This window comes from Marmota marmota, unplaced genomic scaffold, assembly GCF_001458135.2.
Source record: "Marmota marmota marmota unplaced genomic scaffold, marMar, whole genome shotgun sequence".
Lineage (NCBI taxonomy): Eukaryota > Metazoa > Chordata > Mammalia > Rodentia > Sciuridae > Marmota > Marmota marmota.
Window position 1 is genome coordinate 75,177,838 of NW_026000026.1, and position 21,814 is coordinate 75,199,651.

At 34.4% G+C, this 21,814-nt stretch overlaps 1 protein-coding gene across 1 annotated transcript; it reads right to left on the minus strand.

Moving 5' to 3' along the window:
• Window positions 1-269: 269 nt before the first annotated feature.
• Window positions 270-13,396, minus strand: Yipf5 (Yip1 domain family member 5). Its single transcript, XM_015485738.2, has 6 exons — window positions 13,238-13,396; window positions 12,612-12,731; window positions 6,005-6,177; window positions 4,740-4,885; window positions 2,545-2,726; window positions 270-1,242 (listed from the first exon to the last, which is right to left on the minus strand). The coding sequence occupies exons 2-6, from the start codon at window positions 12,719-12,721 to the stop codon at window positions 1,080-1,082; spliced, it is 774 nt and encodes a 257-aa protein (XP_015341224.1). The 5' UTR covers window positions 12,722-12,731; window positions 13,238-13,396; the 3' UTR covers window positions 270-1,079.
• Between the last annotated feature and the right edge of the window lie 8,418 nt (window positions 13,397-21,814).

Below are 21,814 nucleotides of genomic sequence, written 5' to 3' on the forward strand. Positions count from 1 at the left end.
ATTAGAGGCAGTTTCTGTAGAAAAAGCCAGTGGTCAATATACAGGGCATAGTATTTTCATACAGATTATCTGGTAAGAAAGCTTAAATATAAATCAAATAAATTCAATGTAAGAAAATAAATTTCTTCTCATTTAATCTTCTTTTTTCTGATTCTATACTAACTGAATTCTATTTTTAAATCTAAGGTGGAGAGTCAAGATCAAACCCTAATTACAGAAAATGAGACACAAAGAACAGTTGTTTAGTAAAAGTAAACTCAACAACACAGTTAAAATTAATTGGGAAAACTTTAATTATTAAGCATCAAATGTACTTTACATTGATAAATGCAATACTCAAATTGTGAAATTTTAAATATTTTTCTCAAAAAAAGTTAGTGATTTTCTTTCTCCTGGGAAATGTGGAGACCCAACTAAGCAATAATGTGGTCAGTTCAGGTTTAGATAATATTAACATCTACACAGCTGTTCACGTTTCATGTCTATTGTGAACTTCCCATATCTTTGAATTTTAGCAAAAAATTTTCATGAGATAATTTACAGGACTGTCAATTCTTCTGAAGTGCAAACTCACAACACTCCGCTTGGATCCTGTTTTTGTTGTTTCACTGTACTTAATTTGAGAATACAGGTAATTTTTCTTTCCTAATTCCTTGGAAAAATATTTCTGCAATAAGTTTTGTATCTTGTTTACTATATATAACTGGGTTGTTTTTAAGAAAGATTATCAGCTTTGTGGTTAGTTTCCCACAGTTGATAAAAATCTATCAAAAACATCGTAATATAATTTGTAAGGAAGAAAAGTTGTTTTTCAAAGAATGCTGATCAGGAAAGAAATAGTACTTCTTATTTATATAACCACAAACACTTAAAGCTAGTCACACTGCAGGTAAATCCAATACAGTATTCAAAAGTTCTATAAAAATGAACAAAAGATACATGTTTACTTCCACTGCTCCAATAGTCTATTGTAAATCTGCACGAGAATTGTGTTGCAGCAATGTGCTGGTCCAATTTAACAGTTCAAGGTTCTTTTTGTGTATTTGGCCCACTGACGTCCACATCCCAGTAAGTTCAGTTCAAAAGATGGAAATTAGGGCAAAGACTCCATATAATAAAGCACATGGATATGCTACTAAAAGTTGCTGTCCTTCCATAGCTAATGCAGAAATAAAAATCTTGGAAGCGGAAAAACTACACCATCCAATAATTCCAGCAGTGAGAATGATTCCTACCATTCCTCTGTAACAAAAAAAAAAAAGGGGGGGAGGTGTGTGACAGATGAGATTAGTTGTATAAGAACACTACAATAACCTGTTCTAAAGAAAAGCATTTTAATCCACATGTAGACATATACAGAAATAATCAAGAATTTTTTTCAAATGTTAAAATGTACCTCACAGTAAATTCAATAATGCTGAATCACTTCATGTGATAAAAAGCTAACTTATAACCACATTTTGCTCTTTTAAAATATGAGATTTCCTAATCGTGGCACTTCTGAAATTCAGGCTGAAAATTTCTCTGTTGTAGAAGCTACTCTGTGCATTATTAGAACATTCAGCAGGTATCCCTGGCTTCTAGCTTTAAGATACTACCAATCCTGCTTGCCCACAGCTATGACTTCAATATGTCTCTAAACATTGTCAAATGCCCCCTGGAAGCAAAACTCTACTGGATGAAAATTAGCATTTTAGTATAAAAGCAACTTCTATAAAATTCAAATATAAATATATTAATTCTTAACAAATCACAAGCACAAAGCAGCTTCTTCTGAAGCATTTGTTCAAAGGCAGAATGCTGCAAAGCCATTATCTTGCCAAATTTTTCCTACTGCTCTTCTCCTAAACATTCATTTTGACCATCTATCTGAAATAAAGCCTAATCATTGGTAATGTCCAGTACAAGCCACAAGGAGGTGCTTGAATTACTGAAAAAGAATTTGCACACTGGCCACAAGGAGGAACTTCATGAACAGTAATTGACCTTTCTATTTAATCTAACCTAAAAGATCATTTAAAAAGTACACATATTTAAAGCTATATACAAGTACATCTGAGAACATGGGGATTCATAATAGCCTCTTATCATAAAAAGAGTATGTTTCATTTTCAATTATAAAGCTGTCAAATCAAGACTATGTATTTATTATTCATTCATTTCACATATGCTCAAAGGTGTCAAACAATTTGATATGATCTAAAGCATATTAAGAAGGGTAAGCATAATTTTAAGATGAATAACTTAAACTTTTCTGCGTGTGATATAATGATCACAATTATTCATTACTGCTATGACCCTGCTAAGTAAATAAACACAAAACAAGTAAAATTCTTGTTCATAGGTAAAACGAGCTTTCATAAAAGATTTTAAAATTTATTCCCATTTTCATTGCTCATCACCCAAAAGCATGTAGCAAAGTTCTTACCTACAAGAGCAACTATTTGATATGTTTGTTGAATCAGTGATTTCAAACTGAAAATAAGATGAATCCTACTACATGGAATTGGTCAATTAAACCCCAAGATAAAGATCAGTACTTACTGCAAAGAAAATATCACTGCAAAGCTGGAAAGTAGGATCATGGGAAGAAGACAATATCCCAGGACACTTGCCACACAACCAAATGAAACACCTGTCATACTCATTAAGTTCAATAAACAAAACATCCCTAGACATCCAATTGCACTGATCCCATATACGTAGCCAAACTGGATTTTGCCAGCCTACAGGTAAAGAAAAGATAACAGGTTAAAAGGCAAAAAAATAAGTTCGTTTTGACATAATTTCCCCTAAAAGAGTACATTTAGAAGATATAGAATTCAAGATCAACAAAATCTGAAGATGTATATATTCTTCACTTAGGGAAGTATAAGAACAGACTAGTTTTTATATACTTCTTAAGCTTAAAGTGATATCACCTCCCAATACAGATATTTAATTTTCCATTTTCCAGGTAACATCTGAACTTGGCATAGAATTGAACAAATAAAAGGACAAAATCATGGTATAATTACCTAAGCTAGCTGGATTTCTAAAAAAGAACTTTGATTGAATTTAAGCAAATAAACCACAAAGACATGAAGGAAAGACATTCAGAATGCTTGAATTGCTAATAATCATTTGAAGGCACCTGATTTCATCCCAAATGCTCCAAAGCAACTTATTCTCACTGGCAGATGTAGCCATAATCTTTCTAATAGCAGAAATAATTTTATCAATTACTTTAAATATATATTAGCAGAGCTAGGAGGAAAAAAGTCAGGATAAGCACTAAGCTCAGGCTCTGTGGATAAAGGAGGAAAAAAAACAAGAATATAATGGAACATTTTTTTCTTTCATTATTTTCCAAAATAGTCACTTTTTACAGTTCTCTGACCAAATAACAACAAAACCTTAATTCTGCTCTGGTAAAAGACATCACTAGACAATTTTAGAATAGCAAAGTAGGTAAATTAGAACTACCTCACTAGTCAAGGTATGTAAAAAAAAAAAAAAAAAAAAAAATCACTGTATTCATGTCACACCATCACTAGAACCTGGCTATAGAGGAACCTTCAAAAAGACCCTGGTTTGTCAAATTTTCTTCTCATTTAAGATTTAATCTTAAAAATTCTTCTACATTTCATATAGCAAAATGAAAAATCCTTAGAATTTTTATAACAAAATATATTTGTAAATACTTCATTAAGAGTGTGGAAATTTGAAAAAGCCAGCTGAATTCATTGATGAATTCATTCATGTAGCAATAATAAAATCCCACACTTGCATAGTGCTTTTAACTTTTCAAAGTGTTCTGCCATAACCAGTCTTATTTTATCTTCAAAACAATCCTGTTAGGTAGGCAGCACAGGGTTATCTATCAGAGGGAGCTGAAGTTAGATTAAATAACTTTGTCAAGGACAAAGTAGATGTTCAAGCCAAGCTCTTCTGTAAAAATTCCATTTTTATTCACTACATTATTTATCTCTTGCAATTTAGAGATATAATATAAAACAGTAACAATTATCTTTAAAGTGTTTCTTTTCATTCTCAATATACTTTAACATTCTTGGGAGTTGGAAGATAGGGTGGAAAAATCCCATAGTTCTTCAATGTTTTGATTCATTACAAGGTAAAATATATTCAGGAAAGTAATCATGAGTCCAACAACAAAACACTGACCACAAGGTCTAGCATTTAAAAATCAATAAGCAAAAAATACTATCATTTAAAAACAGCCAAAGCAGGCTAGGTGCTGTGGCATACACCTATAATCCCAGTGACTCAGAAGGTTAAAAGCAGGGGGATCACGAGTTTGAGGCTAGTCTCAGCAACTTAAGAGAGACCCTGTCTTAAAACAAAAAATAGTAAGAGATGGTGATATAGCTCAGTGGTAAAGCATCTCTGGGTTCAATCTCCAATACAAAAAAGACAAAGCAACAGGTAGAGAATATTGTTAATACCTGCAAAGTAGGAAGTAAAGAGACTGATTGAGGGACTGAAGCCACATATTATGTAATTTTTCCTTATTGTTTTGTTTTTTCCCTAATTGGACCACTTCTTGAAATAAGAAATTACTTCTTAAATACACTACATGGTTCTACTGATGTAGAAATGATGAATAGGTATATATTCGAACAACTCAATGCTATGTAAAACACATCAAAGACTTGAGGTATAAGCAAAATTTCAAAATAGCTTTTAATAGAATATTTAAAGATTGTTAAAAATCTGAGAGATGAAATTAAAAATCTTACCAGTAACAACGTGGCTCCAAAGGCAAGGCAAAAAACCATTGGTCCTGCCAAATCAGTTTCATTCATAATGCTGCCATCTGCTACTTTTAATGGATGTAGCACTGTTAGTGTTTTTTGCCAGATGTGGTCAAAATTGATACCTAATTCTAAGGGAAAAGAAAAAAAGGACATGAACTAGAAAGGGTACCAGATGTGAGGAAACAGATAATCATTACATCTCTCAGCTATGACTGCACAGCAAAAAATACATGGACAGTGGTAATAGTAAGGGGCTCTTTATCTAAGGTTTCAGGAACACCTGGTGGCCCCATGAAATTGTATACAAAACTATGTCTCTATGCATATGTGCTCATTTTTCTGAGGAGAGTATTCACAGCTTTCTTTAGACTTTTAAGGGTATCTAGTCCACACACACACAAAGAAGGTCAGAACTGCTACTCTGTAGGTTTTGAAAACTACAATATTTTTTAAGTAACATTATCAGTCTATTAGTTCATTTCCATGTTCAATAATCTCTACTGTTATTTCCTTCATTTCTTTCACTGATAAAATTTAATAATCTGAAGTAAAAGTCAGTGTTTACAAACTGATATACTTTAGTATTAGTTAACAAAAAAAAAAAAATCCTGTTGCCTCTGGCCCAATGTGGTTTCATATACACTTTGTTCAAAATGAGCTTCTAGCCAGGCGTGATAGTGCACACCTGTAATCCCAGCAGCTTGGAGGCTGAGGCAGGAGAACTGCGAATTCAAAGGCAGCCTCAGCAACTTAGCAAGACCCTGTGTCTAAATTAAATATAAAAAATAGCTAAATATGTGGCTCAAGAGTTAAGCATGCTGGGTTCAATTTCCAGTACCCCCCACCCCACAAAAAGCTTCTAAGTTGAAAAATTTTTTTTCATATATGATTGTTTTCTTAATGAAACGACATCTCCTCAAAATTAAGTTTTATTTTCACTGACCAGCTAGATACTAAAGTACAGGTTGAGTATCTCTCTAACCTGAAAATTCAAAATCTGAAATGCTCCAAAACTGAAATTCTTTGAATGCTTGGCACAATTCTCAAAAAATTTCAGATTCTGGAAGATCTAAGATTTCAGAGTTTTGGATTAGGGATGAGGAAATCTAATCTACAAAAATATTCTATCATCTACAAAAATACTCTAACATCTGAAAAACTTCAAAATCTAGAACACTTCTGGTCCCATGTTTTTCAGATAGAAGACATTTAACTTGTACTATCAAATGTTACACAACCAATCTTACCTTCTAATAAAGGTGGTTCATCCTCAAAGTTGTTTCCGTAGAATGGTTGAGGTGTAGCTGGAGTATATGCCTGAGTTGGCTGGAAAATCTGACCAGTGTATGGCTGTTGTGGCTGCATCATGTCTGCAGGGACAAATTGGCCTTGCTGCACATAGTCATAGCCAGCATACTGTCTACAAATCAAACACAGTTCAATTGTTCAAAAGTATTTCAATTCACTGACAGTTGATATCCTTGAAATTCCTAAACTTTCATTTGACAGGTCTTGGTCATGCTATTTCTAGGATATTAACTTTGCCAGTGCTTATAAATACTAGTTGAAATGATTGAAAGATCAAGCTGATCATCTACACTGAAAAGTCACCTGCTTTTATATAGAATCTTCCTGATGTCAGTATTCATTTGTGCAGTGTATTTTAAGTAGTTTACAAACTATTACATTTTCAAACATTAGAATGTCAACAAATAAAAACACAAATCTATTTTTCTATTTTCTTAGTGAGGGTACATAATATTACAATACTCCATGAAATAAATTTATGCATAAGAGAATGAACTGAAGCTTACGATGACAGACTTTACATGTTACATAATTTCCCACATAATTTGTGTACCTATTGAATCATCCTTTTACTTCTCATGATGTTATTTTTTGCAAGTGAGTAAATCTCTTTAACAGTCTATTTTAAACCACAGCATGGAAAAATCAAGTTTGTTTTTGTTAAATCTTTGTGAATATAATAAAACATTATTAGTACACCTTGCATTCAAATAGTACTTTTAAATTTTCAAAGTGGTTGTATACCTATTGTCTCATTTGATTTGTACTAGAGAAAATCCTGGATTTAGAAGCAGACAGATACCTTACCACTGATGTTTTAGCAACAATGACAAGAAGGAACCAAAAGATACTGAAGCCACACCTTCAAATACCTGTTTGATCACATTCTGGAAAATGTACCTAATCTAGCTATGTATTAAGAAACACAGACACAAAATAATTATTTTAAAAGTAATTTTTAAAAAAAATACCTTTATTTTGTTTGTTTATTTTTATGTGGTGCTGAGGATCGAACCCAGTGCCTCACAAGTGAGGGGCAAGCACTCAACCGCTGAACCACAACCCCAGCCCCCAAAGTAAAATATTTTTTAAAAAATTACTTAGTCTATTAAATTTTTCTGGTCTCTTTTCAAAAAATACAAAAATCTAATGAGGGTTTTTTTTTTTTTTTTTGTTACTAGGGATTGAATCCAGGGGTGTTCAACCACTGAGCCAGATCCCCGGCCTTTTTAAAAATATTTTATCTAGAGACAGGGTCTCTCTGAGTTGCTTAGGGCCTCACCAAGTTGCCTCCCAAACCACTGGGATTACAGGAGTGCACCACTATGCCAGCAATATTGAGATTTTTAAAATAAAAATTCTTAATTAAACATCTCAACTAAAAGAAAATCAAAATAACATTAAATGTTTAGCTACATACAGTCCTTTTGGAGACTCCAATGTGATTCTCAAATCATAATCCTTTAAAATGTTACTATGTGCAAAGCACTGTTTTAAGTGTTTAATGTGAATTCTCTCAAATTATGCTCACTATAACCCCATGAAGTCACACCATATTAGATATTGTATTTCTCATTATAAAGATATGGAGACTGAAATTTAGATTAAAATAATTTGCCCACGGTGGTGCCTAGATTCAAAACTAGGCTTTCTGACTCCAGTGGCCAACTTAACAATTGTAATAAAAATAACTTCAAAATCCTATATCGGAGATAACTTAAGATAACTTAACAGCCTTTTCACTATGTAAATATGTTGATTTCTACTTACATACATACCCGTCCATACATGTACACCATCCAACAGGGCTAGCTAGGTGAACTACAAAAAGAATTCACATTTCCTGATTTAGCACAATATACTACTGTGATGATCTTTGCAAAGATTTATTGGAGTCTATGAAAACACAACTAAATCTCCATATGGAGGTTTCTACAATCTGCTTAACAAAGACTATTTTATATCTGAGAGAGAGAGAAAGAAGGAAAGAAATGTGACTCAATAGAAAATCAAAATGAACAATACAGACTAGCAGTTCTCAAACTTTTTGGTATTAGAACCCCTTTGTATTCTTAATATGTATTGAAAACCCCAAATAAGCAATTATCTATCAAAATTTATAATAAGATAAATATTTAATAAACATTTAAAATATTTATAAATTCATTTAAAGTGACAATTCCAATACATTATATTTTAACCTTTTTATGAAAAACTTTCTAACCAAAAAAGTATTGAAAAAGTCACACTCTATTTTTAAAAATTTCATTACTGGCTGGTTTAATAAAAGCTAGATTCTTAGAACTGCCTCTGAATTTAATCTGTTATGATATGTGGTTTTAGGTGAAGTACCTGAAGAAAGTACCATTCTGCAGACATGTAGCTAGGAAAAAAAAAAAAGAGTACTATAATAATCTTTTTGAATTATCATGAATGTTCTTTTTGATGCTACATCGAAAATTCAAGTTGCAACATGGAACTTGAAATACCATCATTGAACTATTTGTACCATTACATTGAAGTAACACTCTGAACGGTTCCTTTATTCTTACATGATTCTGTAAACATCATGCATTGGCCATTTAGGAAAAAAGTCAGTATTAATTTTATTAATTTTGCTTATCTTCCAACTACTGGCATTTTATTCTACAATATTAAAAGATCATTTAATATCATCATTGTTCTCATCAGAAAAATAATTATTAGGAAGCTGACAATTTCAGGGTAAAAAAAAAATCTCTTTCACTTGAAAACTCAAAACTGATCATTGAAGACATATACTGTCAGTTGCTTTCTTTGAAATGACAGGCTCAGTTACTCATTTTTCAGAATATATCTGTTAAACACTCAAGTTAAATAACTGCAATTTGTCAGCTATTATTTCAAATAAAAATGGTCTCCATGAAAAAGCTGGTTGCAAACTGGTTCAGCTTGCAACTCAAATTGTACATGAGCGCTTCTTAGAGATACCATAATTTCAGTATGTAATAGATGTGCTTTACAACTGTTTCCCATTTTGTCAACAAAATATTAAAGAAATGGGTGTACTAATGGGTAAGGATTTAACAAAACAACAAATGTTATTGCTTCATTAAGGGAATACTTAAATGAAACTGACTCCCTCTGCTCTTCTACAGGTGTGTGGCCTTGAAAAATACAACTACTAGAACAATTTGATGCTCCTGTGATGATTTATACTTAGATAACAGCAGTTTTACCAAACACATTTTTACTACATCAGTGCAAATGTTAATACATCTAAAAAGCATACAGAATGTCTTAGTATTACCATGAAAGTAACTTTTGGCTTTAAAGGCCCCCTGAAAAGTCTCAAAGATCCTCTAGGGTCTGTCGTCCACACTGAGAAATATTAATTTAGATTCACAAATTAAAAGTAAGTAAGAGAAACACTGAGAGCAATTGACCATTTCTAAGCTGGCATCATCATTCCATCTTCAGAATGCCACATGAGAAAGACAACACTGTGGCATTTTACTACCTCCCTTTTCTGACAGGACCTGTGGAAGAAAACTGACTCACTCCTTTTAAAGGAAAACATGGTATGGCAGACATAATGTTTACAGATTAGCAACAGTTTCACAGCAGGAAAAGTAGCATATGCTAAATCAATCTCTGAAAAAGTACTTTATGTCTTTGTTGTTGAACAAAGACAAAACCTCTTATTCCACAAAGGTATTATCAGTTAAGTCAAAGATGAAAACAAAAGCTCTCAGTGTTTTTTTTTTTTTTTTTTTAAGTGACTGGAGAAAAACATAAATGATTGCTGTTGCTACATATTTTAGAAGTATATCTAGAATACAATGTGGGATCTATTCAATATCACACATGTCAAAACAAAACAAAATAAAATAACAAAAAATAAGTTATGATAAAAGAATATTTACTTTTGGTTTTTGTTTGTTTCATTTGGTATATGAGTGTTATCAGTGATATCTGTGAAGCACCCATAGAAGACACCAGAAAATGTTAAAGCTGACATCATATGGAAAATGCCAATGATAGACTAATAAGCCAAACTTGAAGACAATCCAAATATTATGCCTTTTGAATTTAGATTTTCAACAACAAAGAGTTATCAGCTGATATTTGTTAACAAGTTAGCAAACCACACAGATAACACTTGGTAAGCTAAGATAAAGTTTTAAAATATAAGGTTGCAGATCTATTTTCAGATACATACAGAGTGGAAAAGCACAACTTATAAAGCTAACGAACTTATAAAGCTAAGAAACACATATTTATTACTGCTAATATATAACACCTTTTGTTTTCCTAAGTATTATCTATAAACCCTTACTTGTTAACTGGCAGCAATGGCTATATAATTACATAAGGAGGAAAAAAAAAAAAACCTTCTTCACAAATACTGAAGCAAAGCTTAGTAACCCATGATTTGGTTGGAATGGAATTATGAAAATAGTTAGCAACAGAATATTTATACAACTTCCAAATGGAGAACTGCAATTAGATGATTCTAAGAGGAGTAAGAAGATAAGCCACCTTTTTATTTATTGTTTTTTATTTTGGGGGGAGGCATACCGGGGATTGAACTCAGGGGCATGTGGTTACTGAGCCACATCCCCAGCCCTATTTTAGAGACGGGGTCTCACTGAGTTGCTTAGTGCCTCACTTTTGCTGAGGCTGGCTTTGAACTCATGATCTTCCTGCCTCAGCCTCCTAAGCAGCTGGGATTACAGGCATGTGCCACTGTGCCCAGCACACATTATTAAGTGATACAAATATGGACAGGTTATAAAATAAATGCTGAGGTAGATAAACTTAGGAGGCTGCAATCTAAATGGAATACTTCTATAAGTCTAAAGATGGTTAAAAAGAAGAAATGCTGAGGTAGACAGACCTAGGAGGTTGCATCTAAATGGAATATGTCTACAAGTCTAAACATTAAGATCTTTTGGTTAAAAACATGCTGGCATATAGAGATAGGCTCTCCAACGCTTGACTGCTACTAGCTAAGTCTCTGGTCAATCTTTGGCCCTCCGATACACAAAGCAATTATCAAAAATACATATTTAGGTAAATTAATGATTGGAAACCTCTAAACATGATTTTCCCATTCTACTCAATTGTTAGATCAAAAGGGATAAATACTCATAGGTATGTAACTGAGCACTACACAAAAGGAAAAAGATAATTCATAGATAGAGGGTATTTTTACATGTTCGCCCCTACTGTTCAACAGGTTATGTATTTACATCTCAAATTTATCAGACTTGAATAGTCTATAGGTTACAAAAAGGTCCATAGTGGGGCTGAATTTTTCTTTTTTAAAAATCATTGGCACTTTCACTCAGATACATTAATGCAATGCATTCTAGTACTACACACTTCTCACAGACTGACTAGATACACAATCTTTTCCCTCATCATGGAAAAGTCTTCATGGGATTTTAAATCCAGGATCCATAGATGAACAACAGATGACACATGGATTGTCTACAGTTATACACACATTTATTTGGGGAGTTTATGCATGTACTTCTGAAAAATGGGTCCACAGTTTTCATAAGATTCTCAAAGTGGTCCAGGACTACCTAAAATTGTTTAGGAACCCTAATGCAGAAAACTCCTTCATTTGCCAGAAGAACAATGAGATTTATCTCTAAGGTTCTAAGAGACTAAAGATAGGATAGTTCTAGAAGAAATTGGGAAAAAACTTCAGTTAACATATTTTTGCCCCAAACTCCAGATACTATAATAAGATTTCATTCTATTTTTAACAGTTCAGACTGAAAGAACTTCAATTTTCCTATTGAATCTGCAACTGATAATGTCTGCTTCAGTGTGAGCAATAATAAAAATCATTATCAATTGCTATATGAAAATCACCTGATGACTCATAACAGGGAGCTTCCATTGTTAAACAGTCTTAAACAGTGTCACCAAGCACTTTCAATTAGAGTTGATAGCTTCTTTTTTTTGGGGGGGGGGGTAATGGGAATTGAACCCAGAGGCACTCAACCACTGAGCCTCATCCCCCACCTCCCCATCCTCGCTTTAAAAAAAAAAAAAAATTAAGACAGGGTCTCACTAAGTTGCTGAGGCTGGTTTTGAACTCGTGATCCTCCTGTCTCAGCCTCCTCAGCTGCTGGGATTACGAGCCAACATCAATTAATTACCTGATAAAATCAGAAAGTTGGACTGTTTTACCACACAAGCCATCAAAAGGTTTTGACAGTCCAGTGGGACTATGTAGTAGCCTATTTCTAGGTACTTGAAGCTTGCATCCTTATTTTAAAGGATACAGAAATACTGTAACTACCTCAATAAGCTACTTTTGTACCCTGGCATACCTGAAGATTTTGCAGAAGATACCAAATTCTAAATAGGATAATCTCTTCAAACTCAAATTAATGTCACAGCTCTCTCCAGAAAAGAAATTTATTAATAATCACATTCCTGAAAAGGGACACGTTCACACATTCAGTTTTAGACAGAACCAAATATTCTGAATACATGCTTTCAATGCAATGTAAACTAAATAAATCGCCAAAGTTGAAAGGTTACTTGCTATAGGGTCCTCCACTTCCTCCATAATCATAGGACGGCTGAGATTGGTCATCGATGCTGTAACTTGTCTGGTAGAAATCCGTGTTTAAGTTCTCAAAGCCTGACATTGCAAATGATCTGAAATAGAAGAGAAAAAGCATGCCCAAGGCTCAATTGGAATCATTCGTTGCACTTTGCTTAAGCAAATAGTCAGAAGACAGTAAACATTTATTCCCCAGTAATTGTGGAAGGCAGCATTTGGAAGGTGGAAAGGGAGTATGAAAATATCTAGTTTCTAAGTCGAGGCTGTGGAAGACACTTCTATCTTAAGGAGCTGATAAGCTTCTGGTAGGGGCGAGGTCGTGGGAGGGGTGACCCCACAAGGATCTACAAGATCAGTTAAAAAAGATGATTCCTCAGAGGCGTACAGCTGACAACAGGGCAGTCTCCTTGCAAACCAAGGCTCATGGCCTGTCAGCAAAGTGCAGAAAACTAGAAGGTCGCGCCTAAGGTGCTGAGACCGCGGCAGAAGGAGTTGAAAAGGGAGTAAGGGTCTAGAGAAAAGCGCCCAAAGAGGGCAACAAGCCGAGCCGCACTACTATAGGGAGAAGCCAAAGAGTGTGCCACAGACCAGAAACACTCACCAATCGCGGGGGCGGCAGCGGCGGAAGCAGTTGTACCTCCAGCGGCCCCAAATAACCCCCAACTCAGTTCCAGACCCTGTAGTAGCCCCGTTGCTACGTGTCACAGGGCCAAAAAACTGCTTCCGGGGCACGCCCGCTCGCGCAGGCGTGTTGGCAGGATTATAGTCGGTTGGAGTCCGGGTCGCGGTGGAGGGGGGCGGTGCTAGATATAGAGCATGCGCAAGGTCTTGACGGGCCAATGGAAAGAGGGAAAGTACTTCTGGCACCGGGTGAACGGCGGAGGAAGAAGGCGCAGGCGCAGCAATTGCTGATTACTTGGTGGGAGGAGGGAGATTCCTCCCTCGTCCCGGAGTTGGAGAATGGACGGGAAGCCGCGAGATTAAATTTAGGGATTCCTTTTCCTGTGCTAGCTACAGAGCCGCGGTCTCTCTGGAAGTGCAGTGATTCAGGCGCGGTACTAACAGTTTAAAGTATTTAATCTTTGCAACCTAATGAGATGGTTACCCTCTTACTTTACGTTTGTGAGTGTTCATTTTGTGCTACCTACTGGGAATACAATAGTGACTATTAAATTTATGGTAACCGTCCTTCTGGGCGAGAGGGCTAATTAAGCACATACAAATAAGTTGTTATTGATATTTTTAATGTCTTATAATTTTTCGAAAGGTGTAATATTCATTTGGGGGAAAAAAAAGAGCCTTAACAGCCGCTTAGAAAGGGTGATGATCAAAAGGTTGTTAACTTGAGGGAAAAAGGAAGAGGGAAGGATAATGGCAGAGGATGGAAGGAGAGCTTGAGTGTTTCAGGCAGAGAGAATAGCATGTGCAAAGCCCGGAATGAGGAAAAGCATGGTGTGAGCAAAGGTGTAAATCGGGTTTTCTGAGCCTTTGCACTACTGTCATTTTGGTTTAGACGGTTCTTTCTAGGGGCAGGTAGTGCCTTGTGCGTTGTAAGATGTTTGGGAGCATTCTGACCTCTATCCACTAGATTTCCAGTAGTACCCCTTCCCCTGAGTTGTGACTAAAATGGCTTCAGACATTTCCTAGAATCACAATTTCCAGTCACTTTTACCAAGGTGATGGAATCTTGAATACTGTCACTTCAATACCATGCTATTAACCAATAAGCAGAACAGAACCGTCTTTGAGGGTACAGTACTTAAATTTATATAGTGAGCCTTTTCATTATATACTGGGATCAAAATACTGTGGTCCTCACAAAAGAAGCCAGACAATTGCTCGGGAATAATTTCCAAAGGAATAATAAAATTTCACTGGTTGAAACTTTTCTCTGGGCACACATAAACACTTCAAAATAAAACAAGTGCAAAACAAACATTCTGCTTCAAACTAAAGTAGTAACAGGAAAAGAACATAGCGTCTAAACCAAATAACACGTATAACATAGAGTACAATAAACAGCTAGCCACCTTTACAAGTTCCAGCTCCATCAGTGTGAATTTCTGAAATTGCTCATCAAACTGTTTAATTTACCACTGTTTGCCAATCACTTTAGCATTTATTGATGTAGGTATCTTCTGCATAACTTTAGATAGAAAGAGCATATATTATGATTTGCTGGAGATAGTCTCATTGTCTCATTTTATGCCTGTCCCCCCCCCCCCAACATTATTAATAGTGTCCCCTTTTCATTCTCAAGAATATCTACTCTTGGTTCACAAATTATATGGTTATGCTCTTTAAGCTACTTTATCCATGAAGCTAAGTTTCTGTTTATTAACAATATGCAATAATCCATCACTTAGTGATCTTATGGTTGAAAAAATTCTAATCTCTCTTCTTTCATCTGATATTTCTATTTCTTCCAGTTCAAAAGAGGTGTACCACTCCCAAATTTTAATGAAATAGAAGAATATGAACAATAAATGTCTGCTTAGGAATGAATTATTGAGCATAAATTTTATTCAAATTCTGCTTTTGTATGTGAAAGCAATTACCATATTTGTTTAAATGTCTTCTCCTCCAACTTCTGCCCCAACTGAGAAACCAAGTAAGAAAACTGAGTTGCCTGATTAAATCTTCCATATTATTTGACTTTGAAACATAAGCCAAGATATCTTGCAGAAGTTCCTTGGAGATTTTGAGAGGATCGATTAATTTCATGGCTAGACATATGGGTCTTTCTTTTTGGGAAAAAAAAAAATTGAAGTTGCTTTTCCTGTCTGGGATAGGCTCCAGAGAGTTACAGGAAACTGGTAAATGTGCTGTCCTCTGTTAAAGTCATCAAGCTGACTTATTTACCAGTAGAAAGCCTTAGCCAGGTCACAAGATGGAACATGAAATGGGCTCTGGGACTGCTGCTTTCTCCTGCTGTGGGATACAAGGTACCAATCACCAAACTTGTAACAAAAATGGAAAAGACATTCTAATCATGAATAACATTTTAATTTGGTTGACAGTCATACTAGTGTAACACTAATATAAGTACTTCACAAGCACACATAAAATAACTTTGTTTTCTTAGAATAGCAGCAAAATTGTTTGTCAGTATTTTAGAACTACCTTCTTTACCTCTGTTTTATAGTAATAATGTCATGTGCTAGAAAAGATAGTTTGAACATGAGAAGTTTTCTCCTATTATTCAATGATATCCCCAAACACCACTTGAGATGGAGATTTGGCATTTGTACTTGTATCATATCAAGTTCCATAATGAAACTTGATAACAGTAAAAGCAGTATAATTGCCCAATGTCTTTTTTCACTATTTCCACATATCCCAAATATGACTACTGTTTTCCCCAAATTATTATCTCTTAAAAAGAGTTCCCTCATTCAATCCCCTGTATTAGAGCTATTATTCAAATTCTGCTTCTGTTATTTTAATTATTTTACAGTAAATTGTTGTTTTGGCAAGATAGATTTTCCTGTAATGATACATAATACTTTTGGATAGAACTATTTTTCAGATGTCAAAAGAAATTTAAAGCTGATTTAATAATTATTTTTGGAACTTTGATATTGCAAGTCTGTTGTTTAACAAAAGCCTTTAAAGATAATTTTAAAAACAATTCTGTAAATATTTTCATTGTATAGATCATAAATACTCTCTTAATAACGAAAACATTTCTAATCTTAGATAAACATATATTGTGGTTTGGGATAAGAATTTCAGTGACAGTATTGGAAGTCCTAGGAGTCTCCAGTTATTTAGACAGAAAGAGAGGTAATGTAAAAGAACTAGCATCAGACAACCTGTACTGGTCCCTAGTGATGGCAAAGCCACTGATGCACAGTGAAGGTAAAAATGAAGCATTTGTACATTGTGAAGTTAATAACTACACATACTGTGTGCCAGGCTCTACTCCAAGCAGTTTGCAACATTTAACTCAAATAGTCCTTCTGCAACCCAGTGAGGTAGGTACTGTGTAACTCCAGTTTGACACAGGAAACTGTGAAGATGGTAGGTAATTTGTCAAGCAGCATTAGGCTAGGAAATACTAAACCAGACATTTTTACTCGTACAATCTGGGCCTTGAGTCCTTGTGCTAAACCACTGGGCAGCCTTGTTATTGTTTTATAATGTGAAGGTAGGAAAGGCATTAATTCTAATTAATATGCTACTTAATCTGATGTGTGGTTATGTGTATTTTTATATGTATATAAGTTAAAATTGCTATTAGATATTTGACATTTGCATCTAAATTCCCATGTGTATATGTTCAAGTTTATAAAAATATATTTTATAATCTTTTTGCTGAGGAAATGGTGGATCAATTTATGTTTAAGTTCACCTTTTATTAGTCCTGATTTTAATTAATATTGCATAGTGTTTAAGTATGCAAGCACTGGAGCTGTGTGGATTCATATCCTCTAGCACTTACTAGCCATGGATCTTTGGTAATTTACTTAAACTCCTTGTGCTTCAATTTTATTATCCATAAAAACAAGATAGTAGCAGTATTCTTCTTGTAAAGTTGGTAGGAGAATTATATGAGATAATGCATGTAAATGTTATTGTCTAAGTACTAAGTACTAAATAAATGTTTGCAGTTGTTATTATTGCTGTAGTAACATATAGCTATAGAAGCAATATGATTTCATCAGGAATAAAAATGGAATTTTGAAAATTTATAAGGATTAGGTTTGAACAAACTACTTAATATCAATTACACATATTTACTGTTTCTTCTCCTGCGTATTCTGTATTGCTTTGTAATTTCTTTTTTAATACTGTAAATTTTACTAAAAATATACTTTTTTTACCCTCTGTGCAAAATTTGCCATAGTTGACTTGTTTGCATTGTCAGTTTTGCTGTCATAATTTTTGATATCAAACACTATTGTTTTAAGAACTACCCATATATTAGAATAATTGTATTTGAAAACTGTGAACAGTGCTATTTATATTTGATGTTCTTGATGTGTTTTGTGGTATTTCAAACACTAAAGAAAATATTTTCTTGTTTCTTCTTATTCTCTCTCTCCTCTTCCTCTAACACAAGGAATTTATCAGGAGACAGTAAATAAGATGAATTATGTTATGAAAGATGTTTTATTTTTAAGAAAATGAAATTTCCCAGTCAAATGGAACAGTTTTCACAAAAATTTTAATACGTAATGTTTATTACAATCAAGAGGGCTCAGGGTTTACTACACTCAATGAAAGGAAAGCCTGAAAGTTACTGCAAGTGTAATGTATCATGGCCAGCCTTCCTTTTAGCAGTGTACCTTTTATATTTTTCTGTTAGAATTCTTTATGACCTTCTCAATTATATATACTATAAGCTACCTCTGCTTATCATTACATTTTAAGTATTTGCTGATATGAGGAATGTCATATTAAACTCTATTTTATTATAAGACATCATTTCTAGGGATAGACTTTGTTGCACCAGGAGCTTTAAGCCAGATCAGTTTTCATTGTTATTTATCTTTACATATTTTGAAGTATACATGTTAAAGCCATAGTGTTCTAATTTTTCATTTTGATCTGATTTTCACATTAATATGTTGATAATAACAGTATCTCACCAGAATATGAGTCAGGTCACTAGATATGAGGCAAGTAGAATTTGTGGGAGAGCATCCTAGCTTATTGCCCATATATAGCAGCACATACATTTTTTACTTATTTCTGTTCTAAATGTTAACAAATGCATGTTACCAAAGCAGAGAATGTAAAAGCTTGCTTAGATCATTACTGTGCTCTGCTGATTAGAAGGGCAGGGGGCATATGTCTGTGCATTATGAAGAAAAGCATTTAGCATTTCTTGTTACTGATAAATATTAAATAGCATTTATTAGCAACTCTTTTGTTACTGTGAGCTTATTAATGAGACAAACTAGTGTAAGAGAATTACCATATACTGAGCTTTTATAGTGTGCCAAGTTTTCTAGGCTTATTCCCTATATCACCATTTTCACAGTGGTTGGACTTTATGAAATTGCTGATATTTTATCTACAAAAGGGGAAATTTTATTTGCTTCAGCCTAAGAGGTTATATTTATTTTCATTTGACCAATGAGTAGAGTGTGGCTTACCATGTTAAGTAACTCAGCTAAGGTCACACAGAATGCATTATGTAAAAATACAAATGCATGTATGTTTTATAACTAAGGTTTAAACCAAAGTTCATCTCAAATGTCCTATGTATTTCCCAAATCTTCACAAAAATGTTTTAAAAAATAAAAGGACACCTGAAGAAAGAATTACTTTAAAAAATACCATGGTCCGAGGATGTGGAGAAAAAGGTACACTCATACATTGCTGGTGGGATTGGTGCAGCCAATTTGGAAAGCAGTATGGAGATTCCTTGGAAAACTGGGAATGGAACCACCATTTGACCCAGCTATTCCTCTTCTCGGACTATACTCAAAGGACCTAAAAACGGCATACTACAGGGACACAGCCACATCAATGTTTATAGCAGCACAATTGACAATAGCTAGACTGTGGAACCAGCCTAGATGCCCTTCAATGGATGAATGGATAAAAAAAATGAGGCATTTATACACAATGGAATATTACTCAGCACTAAAAAATAACAAGATCATGGCATTTGCAGGGAAATGGATGGCATTAGAGCAGATTATGCTAAGTGAAGTTAGCCAATCCCAAAAAAGCAAATGCCGAATGTCTTCTCTGATATAAGGGAAATGACTCAAAATGGGGTAGGGAGGAAGAGCATGAGAAGAAAATTACCTCTAGATAGGGAAGAGAGGTGGGAGGGAGAAGGGGAATTGCATGGAAGAGGGAAGGAGACCCCCTTCGTTATATAGAATCCAGGTTTGACGATGTGAGGAAAAAAAAAAAAAGGAGTGAGTCACATTAGAGTGGGTAGAGAGAAGTGATGGGAGGGGAGGGGTGGGGAGAGGAAGGGGGAATGGAAGGACAGCAGAATAAAATAGACATTATTATTTCTGTGTGTATATACGTGACTGCATGTCCAATGTGATTCTGCAACCTGTACACTCAGAAAAAAGAAATTATATCCCATCCAATTCAAATGTATGATATGTCAAGATCATTGTAGTGTTATGTGTAACTAATTAAAACAAATTTTAAAAAGGAAAAAAAAATGCCATGGTCAGTAACTGTGTTGCACAATAATTATGATGCAGGCATGTGCTTTCATTGTAACTTGTGCGGAAATAATTGGTGAGGAGGAAACTTTCACTGCTGTTGAGGAATGGAAAGAAGACAACTGAACTGACTGTTGGGGAAAAAAATTATTCAGCCTGTATTAGTTTCTTAAGGCTGCTATAACAAAGTACCACAACCAGGGTGGTGTAGTAAACAAATGTTTTGTCCTACACTTCTAGAGACTATATAAGTCTAAAATAAGGAGTTGGTAGAGTTTCTTTCTTCTGGGAGCTGTAAAGAAGAATCCCTTCCTGCTTCTCTCCTAGCTTCAGGTGGTTTCTGGGAATCTTCAGCGTTATTGACTTGAAGATGTCGCCCTCCAACCTCTGCCTCCATCATCCCATAACACTCTCTGTGTTTCTGCACAAAGTCTTCCCTTTGTACATATCTGTGTCCAGAATTCCTTTTTATAAGGACACCAATTATATTGAATGAAGGCCCACCTTAATGTTATCATTTAAGCTTGATTAACTCTGTAAAGATTCCATTTACAAATAAGATCACATTCTCAAGAGGAGCAGAAACAACAGAATATGTATACATTACCTATGTGTGATTATTCAAAGGAGATTTATTGATTGGTTTACATGACCAGAACCTGGATAATCTCACAATGGCCATCTACAGGCTAGAGAACTAAAGGAACCAGTAGCTGCTCAAATGAAGATGCTGGAGCCTCACAATGAGAGGGATCGATGATGTAGCCTTAGTCTAGGATTGAAGGCCTGGAAACTCCCAGGAGTGTCACTAGTCAGAGTTTGTTTTGAAGGATGGAATGTTCTCAGGTGATCACGGCAGTAAAGAACCTGTTTAAGAAGAATTAACCTTGCATCTGCTGCTGCTTCCTTGGTCTTGCAACTTTTGTTCCAACCAAGCTCCCAACCTATTGGACTGTGCTATCCACACTTAGGGTGGGTCTCTGCCTCAGTTTGCTATTCCACCGGCCAGTCATTCCTAGAAATACCCTCAAGGACACACCCTGAAGCCTCTTAACCTTAGGTATCTCTGAATCCAATCAAGTGGACAATTCAGACCAACTGTCACATGATGTAATGGGGATAAGAAGTTTTAACATATCACTTTTGGAAAACATAATCAAACCCATAACACACACAGTCTTATGTTCTTACTGAATTCCTTTGTCCAAACATAAACAAATCTTTTGCTATTACAGGTTCAAATGAACAATAATCTGATTTTTTTCCCTTTTGATTACCTGTTCATGTCAATGTCAATTTTTTGTCACTACTATAATGAGTGATAAGCCTTTTGAATAAAATCCATGGCAATGGAATTTCTAAATCCATTCTTTTGGCTCAAAGTATATTCTCTGCATTTGGCTTAAAGTAATTCATATGCATATATAAGGATGAGTACTGGAAAAATATTTTCATCAGTTTCCTTAACAAATTAAGAGGCCACTAATTATAAACGATAAAGTCTTGCCCAAAGGAAATGTTAATTTTTTAAATTAATGATGATTTCTAATAATTTAAATTAGAACTTTTTTCATTTTTAAATTTTCTCCCTTGGAGAAAAAAGTTATTTTGGCCTAACCATAATATGTTTCACGTACATAGATTAGATATTTGGTTACATTTTTTTTTTGTTAAGAATTACCAGCTTAACTTTACTCAGGTTTACTTAAAGATTATTTTGTTTTAAAACAATTAAAGACATGTGAAATCAAACTTATGATCTTTGTTAAATTTTGCATACTTAGTTATGGAAGTCAAAACATATTTTTGCTTTGGGTTTTACATTAAGCTGTCAAGATATTCTTTACTCTTTCCCTGTACTTATAATTTTGCACAATTTAATGAAATTAAAAATTTCAAAATTTCCCTGCTGTCTGAGATCATGGAAGGGAGTATAAACATTCTTGACCCTTGCTAAAATTTTATTTTGGATAGATTAACTTCATTTAAAATTTATTGGTTTTAGGTTTGTAAATATCACTTTCTCTAACACA

Bases quoted from the DNA above. Each gene is read 5' to 3' on its own strand.
- Yipf5 (XM_015485738.2), bottom strand. From the start codon at position 12,721: ATGTCAGGCTTTGAGAACTTAAACACGGATTTCTACCAGACAAGTTAC. The intron at 4,886-6,004 runs GTAAGATTGGTT...CTTTTCCCTTAG, and splicing joins TGAACCACCTTTATTAGAAG to AATTAGGTATCAATTTTGAC. The intron at 1,243-2,544 runs GTAAGTACTGAT...TTTTTGTTACAG, and splicing joins GCAGTGATATTTTCTTTGCA to AGGAATGGTAGGAATCATTC.